Source organism: Pristiophorus japonicus, unplaced genomic scaffold (genome assembly GCF_044704955.1).
Source record: "Pristiophorus japonicus isolate sPriJap1 unplaced genomic scaffold, sPriJap1.hap1 HAP1_SCAFFOLD_1306, whole genome shotgun sequence".
Classification (NCBI taxonomy): domain Eukaryota; kingdom Metazoa; phylum Chordata; class Chondrichthyes; family Pristiophoridae; genus Pristiophorus; species Pristiophorus japonicus.
Window position 1 is genome coordinate 45,069 of NW_027250974.1, and position 18,137 is coordinate 63,205.

The window sequence follows — 18,137 nt, forward strand, 5'->3', positions numbered from 1 at the left end:
TCCCGAACTACATCCTGAAGGGTGGAAGATGCCTGTGGGTGGATTTTTTTAACCGTTGCACACCAGCCACCACACGGGGCTTGACAGAGCGAGGTCTCGGTCCAGGGGCAAGGGTTAACCAGGACGGCTGGAGACCAGCTCTGCTGCACGGACCTAGTGCGCCCACATATCGCACAGTGTGGGCTGGGCCCGTGCTGCCCCTGGGCCCTCGCCTCTCCTGGGCCCCCGAACTCTCGCCTCTCACTAAACACTCTTGCACCGACGTCTTTCCCGCGCGGAGCGAGTCTCCCGTCAACGCCTTGCGTCCGTCCGCACGCACTCGGGGCCGGGCCGGTACCTGTACGAGGGCCGCCGGGATAGAATCTCCCTGGACTTCTGCGATGACGACACACTGTCCGATGACTCCTGGGAATCATCGCTCTCCGACAAGGCCGACACCTTTGGAAAAGAAAAGTCGGGGGAAAGAGTGTTAACGGCATCGGCAGCGGATCACGGGCACACCAGCCCCGAAATCGCAGCTCCTCTAACTCACGTTGGGGTTAGGAAGCCCCGTGCGCTCCCCCCCAGCCTCTCGGTCGGTCAGTCAGGCAACCCCTCGGCTCTCTTCAGCTCCGAGTCTCCGACAGACTCTGCACGCACCGCATGACGCGGGTCTCGCAAATTCCCCCTCGCTACACGTTGCCCCCCCACGATACAAACAAAAGCGCACTAGAAATCTACAGCACGGACGGAGACCATTTCGATCCCCATCGTGTCCGCCTCGCTCCGGCCGACCAAGAGCTATCCCGGCCTGATCCCACTTTCCCGCTCTGGGTCCGTAGCCCTGCAGGTTACGGGACTTCAAGCGCACGTCCAAATGTGGTGAGGGTTTCTGCCTCTACCCCCCTTTCAGGCCGTCAGTTCCCCCCCAGACCCCCACCACCCTCTGGGTGAAGACATTTCCCCTCAAACCCCCTCCCAATTACTTTCAATCTGTGCCCCCTGGTTGTTGACCCCTCTGCCAAGGGAAACAGGTCCGTCCTGTCCACTCTATCCAGGCCCCTCATCATTTTATACACCTCAATCAGGTCTCGCCTCAGCCTCCTCTGTTCCACCGAAAACAACCCCAGCCGATCCAATCTTTCCTCATCGCTAAAATTCTCCAGTCCCGGCAACATCCTGGTAAATCTCCTCTGTACCCTCTCCAGTGCAACATCCTGGTAAATCTCCTCTGTACCCTCTCCAGTGCAACATCCTGGTAAATCTCCTCTGTACCCTCTCCAGTGCAACATCCTGGTAAATCTCCTCTGCACCCTCTCCAGTGCAACATCCTGGTAAATCTCCTCTGTACCCTCTCCAGTGCAACATCCTGGTAAATCTCCTCTGTACCCTCTCCAGTGCAACATCCTGGTAAATCTCCTCTGTACCCTCTCCAGTGCAACATCCTGGTAAATCTCCTCTGTAACCTCTCTAGTGCAACATCCTGGTAAATCTCCTCTGTACCCTCTCCAGTGCAACATCCTGGTAAATCTCCTCTGTACCCTCTCCAGTGCAACATCCTGGCAAATCTCCTCTGTACCCTCTCCAGTGCAACATCCTGGTAAATCTCCTCTGTACCCTCTCCAGTGCAACATCCTGGTAAATCTCCTCTGTACCCTCTCCAGTGCAACATCCTGGTAAATCTCCTCTGTACTCTCTCCAGTGCAACATCCTGGTAAATCTCCTCTGTACCCTCTCCAGTGCAACATCCTGGTAAATCTCCTCTGTACCCTCTCCAGTGCAACATCCTGGTAAATCTCCTCTGTACCCTCTCCAGTGCAACATCCTGGTAAATCTCCTCTGTACCCTCTCCAGTGCAACATCCTGGCAAATCTCCTCTGTACCCTCTCCAGTGCAACATCCTGGTAAATCTCCTCTGTACCCTCTCCAGTGCAACATCCTGGTAAATCTCCTCTGTACCCTCTCCAGTGCAACATCCTGGTAAGTCTCCTCTGTACCCTCTCCAGTGTAACATCCTGGTAAATCTCCTCTGTACCCTCTCCATTGCAATCACGTCCTTCTTGTAATGTGGTGAGCAGGGACACCTTGGAGTGCAGGTCCACAGATCCCTGAAGGTAGCAGGCCAGGTGGATAAGGTGGTTAAGCAAACATACGGAATACTTGCCTTTATTGGCCGAGGCATGGAATACAAGAGCAGGGAGATTATGCTCGAACTGTATAAAACACTGGTTAGGCCACAGCTGGAGTACTGCGTGCAGTTCTGGTCACCACATTACAGGAAGGATGTGATTGCACTGGAGAGGGTACAGAGGAGATTTACCAGGATGTTGCACTGGAGAGGGTACAGAGGAGATTTACCAGGATGTTGCACTGGGAGAGGGTACAGAGGAGATTTACCAGGATGTTGCACTGGAGAGGGTGCAGAGGAGATTTACCAGGATGTTGCACTGGAGAGGGTACAGAGGAGATTTACCAGGATGTTGCACTGGAGAGGGTACAGAGGAGATTTACCAGGATGTTGCACTGGAGAGGGTACAGAGGAGATTTACCAGGATGTTGCACTGGAGAGGGTACAGAGGAGATTTACCAGGATGTTGCACTGGAGAGGGTACAGAGGAGATTTACCAGGATGTTGCACTGGAGAGGGTACAGAGGAGATTTACCAGGATGTTGCTGGGACTGGAGAATTTTAGCGATGAGGAAAGATTGGATAGGCTGGGTCTGTTTTCTGTGGAACAGATGAGGTTGAGGGGAGACCCGATTGAGGTGTATAAAATGATGAGGGGCCTGGATAGAGTGGATAGGACGGACCTGTTTCCCTCGGCAGAGGGGTCAACAACCAGGGGGCACAGATTGAGAGTAATTGGGGGGAGGTTTAGAGGGGATTTGAGGGGAAATGTCTTCACCCAGAGGGTGGTGGGGGTCTGGGGGGGGGAACTCACTGCCTGAAAGGGGGGTAGAGGCAGAAACCCTCAACACATTTGGACGTGCGCTTGAAGTCCCGTAACCTGCAGGGCTACGGACCCAGAGCGGGAAAGTGGGATTAGGCCGGGATAGCTCTTGGTCGGCCGGAGCGAGGCGGACACGGTGGGGACCGAAATGGTCTCCGTCCGTGCTGTAGATTTCTGCGATTCTATGGACAGCCAGCCCCCCACCACTGCCAGTGTAGTCACCCATCTCACAGTCCGCCCTGTTCACGGACGTCGTGAGCATGTAGCACGGGGATATAGCGGCTGAGCCCCGCACAGCACCGGCACACACACGGTAGAAACCGCACCCATACAGATATACTCTCCGTCACACACGGCCACAATCCAGCACCGTTACGTAGCTTGAGCAAACGAAAACTACAGCACATCTTTGAAAAAACGCTTTAAGAACGAGAGGGAGACTCGGAGGGTAATTATCCCGTGCGTCTCTTGCGGCAAGCAAGCAGGGAGGCCTGTGTGCCACCCCCCCAGGGGGGAACGCTTCGAAAAGCTTCGCAATTACATCCCGTTACATCGGATATACCGCTCAGAAACCAGTGCGTGCCGGCGTATATGCCCCACTCGAGCCTCCTCCCATCTTTCCCCATCTAACTCTATCTCCATAACCCTCTCGTCCCTTCTCCCCCATGCGCTTGTCCAGCCTCCCCTTAAATACATCGATACTATTCTCCTGAACCCTCCCTGTGGCAGCGAGTTCCACATTCTCACCCCGCTCTGGGTAAAGAAGTTTCTCCTGAATTCCCCATTGGATTTATTAGTGACGGTCTGATATTGATGGCCCCGAGTTATACTCTTCCCCGACAAGTGGGAACATTCTCTCTGTTTCCACTCGATCAAAACCTTACACATAATCTCAAAAGAACTCTATTAGGTCAGCCCCCATCCTTTACTTTTCAAGAGGGAAGATACCCATCCTATCCTGATGGGTATCCCCTCCCGCATTTCTGGTGTCGTCCTTGTAAATCTTCTCTGCACCCTCCCCAGTGCCTCTGTATCCTTCTTATAATATAATACGGCGACCAGAACTGAGCGCAGTGCTCCAAGTGTGGTCTACAGCGAGGTTGGATACAGGTTTGACCGGATGTGACACCCAGCGAGGGAGAAACAGAGGGCCCAGTGTAACAGGAGGGTGTAAAAGATTAAGGCAATCGCGGCCTAGCAGGCAGGAAGGCAGAGATTGAATCGGTTGCAAAGTTGCAGGCAGCTTTTCTGAAGGACAAGCCGCCCATTAGCCCAGCCTCCCCACTGGCTATTTACGCGCTGTTGAGTAAACACATACACAGACTCTCTTCAGTTGGAAATCCCTTCCTTTCGGCACCCCACCATCCACCTCCTGCCCCTCCTCCAGTGACTCATTTACGAGCTGCAATGCAAACACAAGAGTTCCGGAAACGGGTCCGTGAGCTTTGCTCATCACCCGCCAGCCTCTGTCTCCCTTTACCCAGCGTGTGTGTGTGTCTCACTACTAGCCCGATTACACCGTGTCAACTCCCAGCGCGCGCGCACGTCTGTGTGTGTGTGTGTGTGTGTGTGTGTGTGTGTGTGTGTGTGTCTCACTACTAGCCCGATTACACCGTGTCAACTCCCAGCGCGCGCGCACGTGTGTGTGTGTGTGTGTGTGTGTGTGTGTGTGTGTCTCACTACTAGCCCGATTACACCATGTCAACTCCCAGCGCGCGCACACGTCTGTGTGTGTGTGTGTGTGTGTGTGTGTGTCTCACTACTAGCCCGATTACACCGTGTCAACTCCCAGCGCGCGCGCACGTCTGTGTGTGTGTGTGTGTGTGTGTGTGTGTGTGCGTGAGAAAGACTCGCACTTATAGAGCGCCTTTCACGATCGGCGGACGTCTCAAAAGCGCTTCGCGGCCCGACCGAGTACTTTCTCAAGTGTTGGGAAACACGGCAGCCAAGTCGCGTACAGCAAGCGAGGGGCGGGGGGGGGGGAGACAGGGGACGGAAGCGTTAAGGGGGACGAGAGAAACGGCTCAAGTTTAAAACGAAACGAAACGCTGGTGGAGGAGGGGTGGGGGGCGAGGGAGTGCGCTCACACTTCCGCGGAGGGAAGGGGATGCAGTGATACAAACGCAAGCACAGCCCTCCAGACTTGGCCGACAGGTGCTTTCCAAACAGCACAATCTCTGCCCATCGCCAGCCCTCAAAGTTAGCCCTGGCTAGCCCGCAGCCCCCCCCCTGGCTATCTGATGCCCCACCGCCCCCCCCCCCACCAGCATACACAAACCGTCAAACCCTCGCTCCCCCCCCCCCACCCCCTCTCCCCTCCTACAGTTCCGGCACAAGTTTCTGCGGTTAATTCACGAGCAAAGAGGTAAAAGGTAAGGCTGACCCCCTCGATGGCTGTCCACACCGATCGGCTCAGGGTGGTCAGGTTGCGGGGGGACAAGGCTGGGTTTTCGGGAGCCTCCCCATGCTCTCCCACTTCCTGGCCGCCTCCTCCTCCGGTGCCCAGTGCTCCTTCCTGTCTCAGTTGCCATTGCTTCTTCATGTCGCCGGGGATTGTGGGAGCTGTGTGACAAGCCCGCACAGCTTGTGTGTGTGTGTGTGTGTGTGTCTGTCCGTGTGTGTGTGTGTGTGTGTGTGTGTGTGTCTGTCCGTGTGTGTGTACACAGCCTCGGCTTGCCGGAAGCCCAGAGCCCTGTCTGCTCGCTCTCTCTCTCTCTCTCTCGTTCTCTCACACTCGCTCACTCAACAGCTCCACCTCACGGCAGCTACTCTCGATACAGGCAGATCTCTGATTCCGGCACGTCCCACCCTCCGAGGTCCCCCCAGTGGCCCTCCTTCGCAAGTGCCGGGTGTAATCGGGACACCACAACAACGGCGACCGAGTTTATACAGCGCCCTTAACGGAGTGACACGTTCCCAGGGTGCTTCGCAGCAGCGTCACCAGACAAAAGAGATAAATTTGACCCCGAGACGCACAGGGAGACATTAGGGCAGGTGATCGAAAGCTTCTCACAGAGGTGGGTTTTAAGGAGCGTCTTGAAGGAGGAGAGAGAGGCGGAGAGGTTTAGGGAGGGAGTTCCAGAGCTTGGGGCTCAGGCAACAGAAGGCACGGCCACCGATGGTGGAGCGATTATAATCAGGGATGGTCAGGAGGGCAGAATTAGAGGAGTGCAGAGATCTCGGGGGTTGTGGGGCTGGAGGGGGTTACAGAGATAGGGAGGGGTGTACGGACTGGAAGAGGTTACAGAGATAGGGAGGGGTGTACGGACTGGAGGGGGTTACAGAGATAGGGAGGGGTGTAGGGCCTGGAGGAGGTTACAGAGATAGGGAGGGGTGTACGGACTGGAGGAGGTTACAGAGATAGGGAGGGGTGTAGGGGCTGGAGGAGGTTACAGAGATAGGGAGGGGTGTAGGGGCTGGAGGGGGTTACAGAGATAGGGAGGGGTGTAGGGGCTGGAGGAGGTTACAGAGATAGGGAGGGGTGTAGGGGCTGGAGGTTACAGAGATAGGGAGGGGCGTAGGGGCTGGAGGAGGTTACAGAGATAGGGAGGGGTGTAGGGGCTGGAGGAGGTTACAGAGATAGGGAGGGGGCGAAGAGGCCATGGAGGGATTTGTAAACAAGGATGAGAATTTTGAAATCGAGGCGTTGCTTAACCGGGAGCCAATGTAGGTCAGCGAGCACAGGAGGTGATGGGTGAGTGGGACTGGGTGTGAGTTAGGACACGGGGGCAGTGAGCACAGGGGGTGATGGGTGAGCGGGACTCGATGCGAGTTAGGACACGGGGGCAGTGAGCACAGAGGGTGATGGGTGAGTGGGACTCGGTGCGAGTTAGGACACAGGGTCAGTGAGCACAGGGGGTGATGGGTGAGTGGGACTGGGTGTGAGTTAGGACACGGGGGCAGTGAGCACAGGGGGTGATGGGTGAGCGGGACTGGGTGTGAGTTAGGACATAGGGACAGTGAGCACAGTGGGTGATGGGTGAGCGGGACTGGGTGTGAGTTAGGACATAGGGACAGTGAGCACAGGGGGTGATAGGTGAGTGGGACTGGGTGTGAGTTAGGACACGGGGCAGTGAGCACAGGGGGTGATGGGTGAGCAGGACTGGGTGTGAGTTAGGGCACGGAGGCAGCGAGCACAGTGGGTGATGGGTGAGCGGGACTCGGTGCGAGTTAGGACAAGGAGTCAGCGAGCACAGTGGGTGATGGGTGAGTGGGACTGGGTGCGAGTTAGGACATGGGGCAGCGAGCACAGGGGGTGATGGGTGAGCGGGACTCGGTGCGAGTTAGGACACGGGGCAGTGAGCACAGGGGGTGATGGGTGAGTGGGACTGGGTGCGAGTTAGGATACGGGGACAGTGAGCACAGGGGTGATGGGTGAGTGGGACTGGGTGCGAGTTCGGACACGGGGGTCAGTGAGCACAGGGTGATGGGTGAGCGGGACTGGGTGCGAGTTAGAACACGGGTCAGTGAGCACAGTGGGTGATGGGTGAGTGGGACTGGGTGCGAGTTAGGACACGGGTCAGCGAGCACAGGGGGTGATGGGTGAGCGGGACTGGGTGCGAGTTAGGACACGGGGTCAGTGAGCACAGGGGGTGATGGGTGAGTGGGACTGGGTGTGAGTTAGGACACGGGTCAGCGAGCACAGGGGGTGATGGGTGAGCGGGACTGGGTGCGAGTTAGGACACGGCGCCGTGAGCACAGGGGGTGATGGGTGAGTGGGACTGGGTGTGAGTTAGGACACGGGGACAGTGAGCACAGGGGGTGATGGGTGAGTGGGACTGGGTGTGAGTTAGGACATGGGGCACAGGGGGTGATGGGTGAGTGGGACTCGGTGCGAGTTAGGACACGGGGTCAGTGAGCACAGGGGGTGATGGGTGAGCGGGACTCGGTGCGAGTTAGGACACGGGGTCAGTGAGCACAGGGGGTGATGGGTGAGTGGGACTGGGTGTGAGTTAGGACACGGGGCAGTGAGCACAGGGGGTGATGGGTGAGCGGGACTGGGTGTGAGTTAGGGCACGGAGGCAGCGAGCACATGGGGTGATGAGTGAGCGGGACTCGATGCGAGTTTGGAAAAGGGGTCAGTGAGCACAGTGGGTGATGGGTGAGCGGGATTGGGTGTGAGTTAGGACACGGGGTCAGTGAGCACAGGGGGTGATGGGTGAGTGGGACTGGGTGTGAGTTAGGACACGGAGTCAGTGAGCACAGGGGGTGATGGGTGAGTGGGACTCGGTGCGAGTTAGGACACGGGGTCAGTGAGCACAGGGGGTGATGGGTGAGTGGGACTGGGTGTGAGTTAGGACACGGGGCAGTGAGCACAGGGGGTGATGGGTGAGCGGGACTGGGTGTGAGTTAGGGCACGGAGGCAGCGAGCACAGGGGGTGATGAGTGAGCGGGACTCGATGCGAGTTTGGAAAAGGGGTCAGTGAGCACAGTGGGTGATGGGTGAGCGGGACTCGGTGTGAGTTAGGACACGGGACAGTGAGCACAGGGGGTGATGGGTGAGCGGGACTGGGTGTGAGTTAGGACACGGGGTCAGTGAGCACAGTGGGTGATGGGTGAGTGGGACTGGGTGTGAGTTAGGACACGGGGGCAGTGAGCACAGGGGGTGATGGGTGAGCGGGACTGGGTGTGAGTTAGGACACGGGGTCAGTGAGCACAGGGGGTGATGGGTGAGCGGGACTGGGTGCGAGTTAGGACACGGGGTCAGTGAGCACAGGGGGTGATGGGTGAGCGGGACTGGGTGCGAGTTAGGACACGGGGTCAGTGAGCACAGGGGGTGATGGGTGAGTGGGACTGGGTGTGAGTTAGGACACGGGGGCAGTGAGCACAGGGGATGATGGGTGAGTGGGACTGGGTGTGAGTTAGGACACGGGGCACAGGGGGTGATGGGTGAGTGGGACTCGGTGCGAGTTAGGACACGGGCTGAGCACAGGGGGTGATGGGTGAGTGGGACTCGGTGCGAGTTAGGACACGGGCTGAGCACAGGGGGTGATGGGTGAGTGGGACTCGGTGTGTGTGTGTGTGTGTGTGTGTGTGTGTGTGTGTCTGTCCGTGTGTGTGTGTGTGTGTGTCCGTGTGTGTGTGTGTGTGTGTGTGTGTGTGTCTGTCCGTGTGTGTGTACACAGCCTCGGCTTGCCGGAAGCCCAGAGCCCTGTCTGCTCGCTCTCTCTCTCTCTCTCTCTCTCTCGTTCTCTCACACTCGCTCACTCAACAGCTCCACCTCACGGCAGCTACTCTCGATACAGGCAGATCTCTGATTCCGGCACGTCCCACCCTCCGAGGTCCCCCCAGTGGCCCTCCTTCGCAAGTGCCGGGTGTAATCGGGACACCACAACAACGGCGACCGAGTTTATACAGCGCCCTTAACGGAGTGACACGTTCCCAGGGTGCTTCGCAGCAGCGTCACCAGACAAAAGAGATAAATTTGACCCCGAGACGCACAGGGAGACATTAGGGCAGGTGATCGAAAGCTTCTCACAGAGGTGGGTTTTAAGGAGCGTCTTGAAGGAGGAGAGAGAGGCGGAGAGGTTTAGGGAGGGAGTTCCAGAGCTTGGGGCCCAGGCAACAGAAGACACGGCCACCGATGGTGGAGCGATTATAATCAGGGATGGTCAGGAGGGCAGAATTAGAGGAGTGCAGAGATCTCGGGGGTTGTGGGGCTGGAGGGGGTTACAGAGATAGGGAGGGGTGTAGGGGCTGGAGGAGGTTACAGAGATAGGGAGGTTTGTAGGGGCTGGAGCAGGTTACAGAGATAGGGAGAGGTGTAGGGGCTGGAGGAGGTTACAGAGATAGGGAGGGGTGTCGGGGCTGGAGGAGGTTACAGAGATAGGGAGAGGTGCAGGGGCTGGAGGAGGTTACAGAGATAGGGAGGGGTGTAGGGGCTGGAGGTTACAGAGATAGGGAGGGGTGTAGGGGCTGGAGGAGGTTAGAGAGATAGGGAGGGGTGTAGGGGGCTGGAGGGGGTTACAGAGATAGGGAGGGTGTAGGGCTGGAGGAGGTTACAGAGATAGGGAGGGGTGGAGGGCTGGAGGAGGTTACAGAGATAGGGAGGGGTGCAGGGGCTGGAGGGGGTTACAGGGATAGGGAGGGGTGTAGGGCCTGGAGGTTAGAGATAGGGAGGGGTGTAGGGTCTGGAGGAGGTTGCAGAGATAGGGAGGGGTGTAGGGGCTGGAGGAGGTTACAGAGATAGGGAGGGGTGTAGGGGCTGGAGGAGGTTACAGAGATAGGGAGGGTTGTAGGGGCTGGAGGAGGTTACAGAGATAGGGAGGGGTGTAGGGGGCTGGAGGGAGTTACAGAGATAGGGAGGGGTGTAGGGGCTGGAGGAGGTCACAGAGATAGGGAGGGGTGTAGCGGGCTGGAGGGGGTTACAGAGCTAGGGAGGGGTGTAGGGGCTGGAGGAGGTTACAGAGATAGGGAGGGGTGTCGGGACTGGAGGAGGTTACAGAGATAGGGAGGGGTGCAGGGGCTGGAGGAGGTTACAGAGATAGGGAGGGGTGTAGGGGCTGGAGGAGGTTACAGAGATAGGGAGGGGTGTAGGGGCTAGAGTGGGTTACAGAGATAGGGAGGGGTGTAGGGGCTAGAGGAGGTTACAGAGATAGGGAGGAGTGTAGGGGCTGGAGGAGGTTACAGAGATAGGGAGGGTGTAGGGGCTGGAGGAGGTTACAGAGATAGGGAGGGGTGTAGGGGCTGGAGGGGGTTACAGAGATAGGGAGGGGTGTAGGGGCTGGAGGTTACAGAGATAGAGAGGGGTGTAGGGGCTGGAGGAGGTTACAGAGATAGGGAGGGGTGTAGGGGCTGGAGGAGGTTACAGAGATAGGGAGGGGTGTAGGTGCTGGAGGAGGTTACAGAGATAGGGAGGGGTGTAGGGGCTGGAGGAGGTTACAGAGATAGGGAGGGGTGTAGGGGGCTGGAGGGGACTACAGAGCTAGGGAGGGGTGTAGGGGCTGGAGGAGGTTACAGAGATAGGGAGAGGTGTAGGGGCTGGAGGAGGTTACAGAGATAGGGAGGGGTGTAGGGTCTGGAGGTTACAGAGATAGGGAGGGGTGTAGGGGCTGGAGGAGGTTAGAGAGATAGGGAGGAGTGTCGGGGGCTGGAGGAGGTTACAGAGATAGGGAGGGGTGTAGGGCTGGAGGAGGTTGCAGAGATAGGGAGGGGTGTAGGGCAGGAGGAGGTTACAGAGATAGGGAGGGGTGCAGGGGCTGGAGGGGGTTACAGGGATAGGGAGGGGTGTAGGGCCTGGAGGAGATTACAGAGATAGGGAGGGGTGTAGGGGCTGGCGGAGGTTACAGGGATAGGGAGGGGTGTAGGGGATGGAGGAGGTTACAGAGATAGGGAGGGTTGTCGGGGCTGGAGGAGGTTACAGACATAGGGAGGGATGTAGGGGATGGAGGAGGTTACAGAGATAGGGAGGTGTGTAGGAGCTGGAGGAGGTTACAGAGATAGGGAGGGGTGTAGGGGCTGGAGGGGGTTACAGAGATAGGGAGGGGTGTCGGGTCTAGAGGTTACGGAGATAGGGAGGGGTGTCGGGGCTGGAGGGGGTTACAGAGATAGGGAGGGGTGTGGGGGCTGGAGGGGGTTACAGAGATCGAGTGGAGTGTAGGGGCTGGAGGAAGTTACAGAGATCGAGTGGAGTGTAGGGGCTGGAGGAAGTTACAGAGAGAGGGAGGGGTGTAGGGGCTGGAGGAGGTGACAGAGATAGGGAGGGGTGTAGGGGCTGGAGGGGGTTACAGAGATAGGGAGGGGTGTAGGGGCTGGAGGAGGTTACAGAGATTGGGAGGTGTGTAGAGGCTGGAGGGGGTTACAGAGATAGGGAGGGGTGTAGGGGCTGGAGGGGGTTACAGAGATAGGGAGGGGTGTAGGGGCTGGAGGAGGTGACAGAGATAGGGAGGGGCGATGCCATGGAGGGATTTGTAAACAAGGATGAGAATTTTGAAATTGAGGCGTTGCTCAACCGGGAGCCAATGTAGGTCAGTGAGCACAGCGGGTGATGGGTGAGTGGGACTGGGTGCGAGTTAGGACACGGGGTCAGTGAGCACAGGGGGTGATGGGTGAGTGGGACTCGGTGCGAGTTAGGACACGGGGTCAGTGAGCACAGGGGGTGATGGGTGAGCAGGACTGGGTGCGAGTTAGGACACGGGGTCAGTGAGCACAGGGGGTGATGGGTGAGTGGGACTGGGTGTGAGTTAGGACACGGGGCAGTGAGCACAGGGGGTGATGGGTGAGTGGGACTGGGTGCGAGTTAGGACACGGGGTCAGTGAGCACAGCGGGTGATGGATGAGTGGGACTCGGTGCGAGTTAGGACACGGGGTCAGTGAGCACAGGGGGTGATGGGTGAGTGGGACTCGGTGCGAGTTAGGACACGGGGGCAGTGAGCACAGGGGGTGATGGGTGAGTGGGACTGGGTGCGAGTTAGGACACAGGGGCAGTGAGCACAGGGGGTGATGGGTGAGCGGGACTCGGTGTGAGTTAGGACACGGGGACAGTGAGCACAAGGGGTGATGGGTGAGCGGGACTGGGTGCGAGTTAGGACACAGGGGCAGTGAGCACAGGGGGTGATGGGTGAGTGGGACCTGGGTGCGAGTTAGGACACAGGGGCAGTGAGCACAGGGGGTGATGGGTGAGTGGGACTGGGTGTGAGTTAGGACACGGGGTCAGTGAGCACAGGGGGTGATGGGTGAGTGGGACTGGGTGTGAGTTCGGACACGGAGGCAGTGAGCACAGGGGGTGATGGGTGAGTGGGACTGGGTGTGAGTTAGGACACGGGGTCAGTGAGCACAGGGGGTGATGGGTGAGTGGGACTGGGTGTGAGTTCGGACACGGAGGCAGTGAGCACAGGGGGTGATGGGTGAGTGGGACTGGGTGCGAGTTAGGACACGGGGGCAGCCAAGTTTTGGATCACCTCTAGTTTACGTCGGGTATAATGTGGGAGGCCGGCCAGGAGTGCGTTGGAATAGTCAAGTCTGGAGGTAACGGGGGCACGGATGAGGGCTTCAGCAGCGGATGAGCTGAGGCAGGGGGCGGAGATGGGCGATGTTACGGAGGGTGGAAACAGGTGGGTTTAGTTATGCCGCGGGACATGTGGCCGGAAGCTCATTTCAGGGTCAAAAATGAAACGACCCAAGGCAGGATGTATTGTGCGTTAAAAATTTGACCGGAGCTGCATAAGTAGAAATGAAAGTGAAGATGCAGGAACGGCAAACAATTCGGAAAGCCAATTGTATGTTGGCCTTTAGAAAGGTTGAGGAGGTTGGGCCTGTACTCATTGGAGTTCAGAAGAATGAGAGGTGATCTTATGGAAACGTATCAGATTATGAGGGGGCTCGACAAGGTGGATGCAGAGAGGATGTTCCCACTGATGGGGGAGACTAGAACTAGGGGGCATGGTCTTAGAATAAGGGGCCGCCCATTTAAAACTGAGATGAGGAGGAATTTCTTCTCTCAGAGGGTTGTAAATCTGTGGAATTCGCTGCCCCAGAGGGCTCAGGCGTTGGGTATAAACAAGGCTGTGATCGATAGATTTTTGGATATGAAGAGAATCAAGGGATATGGGGAAAGTGGAGTTGAGGTCAAAGATTAGCCTTGATCTCATTGAATGGCGGAGCAGGCTCGAGGGGCCGAATGGCCTCCTCCTGCTACAATTTCTTATATTCTTATGATCTACATTAGCGCAGGTGACCAAAAGCTTGGTCAAAGAGGTGAGTGTTAAGGAGGAGAGAGAGGTGGAGAGGTTTAGGGAGGGAGTTCCAGAGCTTGGGGCCCAGGCAACAGAAGGCACGGCCAGCGATGGTGGAGCGATTATAATCAGGGATGGTCAGGAGGGCAGAATTAGAGGGGTGCAGAGATTTTGGGGGGTGTGGGGCTGGAGGAGGTTATAGAGATAGGGAGAGGTGTAGGGGCTGGAGGAGGTTACAGAGATAGGGAGGGGTGTAGGGGCTGGAGGAGGTTACAGAGATAGGGAGTGGTGTAGGGGCTGGAGGAGGTTACAGAGATAGGGAGTGGTGTAGGGGCTGGAGGGGGTTACAGAGATAGGGAGGGGTGTAGGGGCTGGAGGGGGTTACAGAGATAGGGAGGGGTGTAGGGGGCTGGAGGAGGTTACAGAGATAGGGAGGGGTGTAGGGGGCTGGAGGAGGTTGCAGAGATAGGGAGGGGGCGAGGGGCATGGAGGGATTTGTAAACAAGGACGGAGAATTTTGAAATCGAGACGTTGCTTAACCAGGAGCCAATGTAGGTCAGCGAGCACAGGGGGTAATGGGTGAGTGGGAATGGGTGTGAGTTAGGACACGGGGCAGTGAGCACACGGGGTGATGGGTGAGTGGGACTCGGTGCGAGTTCGGACACGGGGTCAGTGAGCACAGGAGGTGATGGGTGAGCGGGACTCGGTGCGAGTTAGGACACGGGTCAGCGAGCACAGGGGGTGATGGGTGAGTGGGACTCGGTGCGAGTTAGGACACGGGGTCAGTGAGCACAGCGAGTGATGGGTGAGTGGGACTCGCTGCGAGTTAGGACACGGGGGCAGTGAGCACAGGGGGTGATGGGTGAGCGGGACTGGGTGTGAGTTAGGACACGGCGCCGTGAGCACAGGGGGTGATGGGTGAGTGGGACTGGGTGTGAGTTAGGGACACGGGGGCAGTGAGCACAGGGGGTGATGGGTGAGTGGGACTGGGTGTGAGTTAGGGACACGGGGGCAGTGAGCACAGGGGGTGATGGGTGAGTGGGACTGGGTGCGAGTTAGGACACGGGGTCAGTGAGCACAGGGGGTGATGGGTGAGCGGGACTGGGTGAGAGTTAGGACACGGGGCACAGTGGGTGATGGGTGAGTGGGACTGGGTGTGAGTTAGGACACGGGGCACAGGGGGTGATGGGTGAGTGGGACTGGGTGTGAGTTAGGACACGGGGTCAGTGAGCACAGGGGGTGATGGGTGAGTGGGACTGGGTGCGAGTTAGGACACTGGGTCAGTGAGCACAGGGGGTGATGGGTGAGCGGGACTGGGTGAGAGTTAGGACATGGGGTCAGTGAGCACAGGGGGTGATGGGTGAGTGGGACTGGGTGCGAGTTAGGACACGGGGTCAGTGAGCACAGGGGGTGATGGGTGAGTGGGACTGGGTGCGAGTTAGGACACTGGGTCAGTGAGCACAGGGGGTGATGGGTGAGCGGGACTGGGTGAGAGTTAGGACATGGGGTCAGTGAGCACAGGGGGTGATGGGTGAGTGGGACTGGGTGTGAGTTAGGACACGGGGGTAGTGAGCACAGGGGGTGATGGGTGAATGGGACTCGGTGTGAGTTAGGACACGGGTCAGTGAGCACAGGGGGTGATGGGTGAGTGGGACTCGGTGCGAGTTAGGACACGGGGCAGTGAGCACAGGGGGTGATGGGTGAGCGGGACTCGGTGCGAGTTAGGACACGGGTCAGTGAGCACAGCGGGTGATGGGTGAGTGGGACTCGGTGCGAGTTAGGACACGGGGTCAGTGAGCACAGGGAGTGATGGGTGAGTGGGACTGGGTGTGAGTTAGGACACGGGGACAGCCGAGTTTTGGATCACCTCTAGTTTACGTCGGGTAGAATGTGGGAGGCCGACCAGGAGTGCGTTGGAATAGTCAAGTCTGGAGGTAACGGGGGCACGGATGAGGGTTTCAGCAGCGGATGAGCTGAGGCAGGGGGCGGAGACGGGCGATGTTACGGAGGGTGGAAATAGGCGGTTTTAGTTATGTTGCCAGGGCAGAAGTGTGCAGAATCCATCCCCCTACTCTCGTTAACCCTGACAGATGCAGGGAGGACCAAAAATCAACCAGGGTTCCTGCTCCTGATCACCATCCTCCGGGAAATCACGGCTAATGTATTTGCTTCATGGGTTCTTTGCTTAAGGATTCATAGCAACACATTGCGATTACGACGGAGTCGGTTTATTAACAAAGGTTTATCAATCACACGACACGTTACCGGTTCATCCACCAGGTTCACTACTCCCTCATTATGCATTACACAATGCGTCTCCCCTATCGAAACCCCTTCATTATTTTAAACACCAGAACTGTGCACGGTGCTCCAAGTGTAGTCTAACCCAGGTATATGGAGACCAGAACTGTGCACAGTGCTCCCAGTGTGGTCTAACCCAGGTATATGGAGACCAGAACTGTGCACAGTGCTCCCAGTGTGGTCTAACCCAGGTATATGGAGACCAGAACTGTGCACAGTGCTCCCAGTGTGGTCTAACCAATGCACACTGCCGCACTGTAGGAGGGGCAGTACTGAGGGGGTGCCGCACTGTCGGAGGGGCAGTACTGAGGGAGTGCCGCACTGTCGGAGGGGCAGTACTGAGGGAGTGCCGTACTGTCGGAAGGGGAATTCCTGAGGGAGCGCCGCACTGTCGGAGGGGCGGTACTGAGGGAGCACCGCACTGTCGGAGGGGCAGTACTGAGGGAGTGCCACACTGTCGGAGGGGCAGTACTGAGGGAGCACCGCACTGTCGGAGGGGCAGTACTGAGGGAGTGCCGCACTGTCGGAGGGGCAGTACTGAGGGAGCGCCGTACTGTCGGAGGGGCAGTACTGAGGGAGCACCGCACTGTCGGAAGGGCGGTACTGAGGGAGCACCGCACTGTCGGAGGTGCAGTACTGAGGGAGCGCCGCACTGTAGGAGGGGCAGTACTGAGGGAGCGCCGCACTGTCGGAGGGGCAGTACTGAGGGAGTGTCGCACTGTCGGAGGGGCAGTACTGAGGGAGCCCCGCACTGTCGGAGGGGCAGTACTGAGGGCGCGCCGCACTGTCGGAGGGGCAGTACTGAGGGAGTGCCGCACTGTCGGAGGGGCAGTACTGAGGGCGCGCCGCACTGTCGGAGGGGCAGTACTGAGGGAGCGCCGCACTGTCGGAGGGGCAGTACTGAGGGAGCATCGCACTGTCGGAGGGGCAGTACTGAGGGAGCGCCGTACTGTCGGAGGGGCAGTACTGAGGGAGCGCCGCACTGTTGGAGGGGCAGTACTGAGGGAGCCCCGCACTGTCGGAGGGGCAGTACTGAGGGAGCCCCGCACTGTCGGAGGGGCAGTACTGAGGGAGTGCCACACTGTCGGAGGGACATCTCTCAGGTGGATGTAAAAGATCCCGGGGCCACTATTTGGAAGAAGAGCAGGGGGAGTTCTCCCCGGTGTCCTGGGGCCAATATTTATCCCTCGACCAACATCACTAAAACAGATGATCCGGGTCATTATCACATCGCTGTGTGTGGGAGCTTGCTGTGCGCTAATTGGCGTTTCCCACATTACAACAGTGACCACACTCCAAAAAGTACTTCATTGGCTGTAAAGCGCTTTGTGACGTCCGTCAAATCTTTTGATATTGTCGAGGTCCACCTCTGTGTGAGCGACAATCCCCCCAACTTGGTGTTGTCAGCAAATTGTGAAAATGCGCTTCCGATTTCCCAGACCAATTCCTTGATGTAAATGGTTCATCACCGACAGGGAGAGGTGAGAGTACGTATGACTGCGTTGCCTGGGCCGCTGCCCACATTTTAAGAGATGACCGAGCGTGTGACAAACCATTCGCAACTCCTCAGATAACGAAGCAGTCCATGCCCGCACACAGCAAGACCTGGACGGCATTCAGGCTTGGGCTAATAAAGGCAAGTAACATTCCCGCTACACAAGTGCCAGGCAACGACTATCGTCAACCAACGAGAGTCTAACCACCGCCTCTTGACATTCAACGGTATTCCCATCGCTGAATATCCCCCCCACCCTCAACGTCCCGGGGGTCCCCATTGACCAGAAACTTAACCGGACCAGCCACATAAATACTGTGGGAACGAGAGCGGGTCAGAGGCTGGGTATTCTGCGGCCAGTGTCTCACCTCCCGAGTCCCTTCCCACCATCGACAAGACACAAGTCAGGAGTGTGAGGGAACACTCCCCACTTGCCTGGATGGTGCAGCTCCAACAAACACTCGAGAAGCTCGACACCATCCAGGACAAAGCAGGTCGCTCGATGGGCCACGCTCCCCACCACCTCCAACACTCACTCCCTCCACCACCTCCAACACTCACTCCCTCCACCACCTCCAACACTCACTCCCTCCACCACCTCCAACACTCACTCCCTCCACCACCTCCAACACTCACTCCCTCCACCACCTCCAACACTCACTCCCTCCACCACCTCCAACACTCACTCCCTCCACCACCTCCAACACTCACTCCCTCCACCACCTCCAACACTCACTC

General features: G+C 57.9%; 1 protein-coding gene across 2 annotated transcripts in view; it reads right to left on the reverse strand.

Annotated features, from left to right (window-relative positions):
* LOC139242382 (cyclic AMP-responsive element-binding protein 1-like) overlaps positions 1–18,137 on the reverse strand; it is a 52,183-nt gene that overhangs the window by 25,362 nt on the left and 8,684 nt on the right. The window contains exons 1-2 of one of the 2 annotated variants that reach the window (XM_070870327.1): positions 5,314–5,646; positions 338–438 (exon numbers count right to left, since the gene is read on the reverse strand). In XM_070870327.1, coding sequence (XP_070726428.1) covers positions 338–438; positions 5,314–5,472 — 260 coding nt within the window. In that variant the 5' untranslated portion in view covers positions 5,473–5,646. Of the gene's footprint in view, positions 1–337; positions 439–5,313; positions 5,647–18,137 lie in introns of those variants that run through there. The other variant, XM_070870328.1, reaches the window with a different exon arrangement.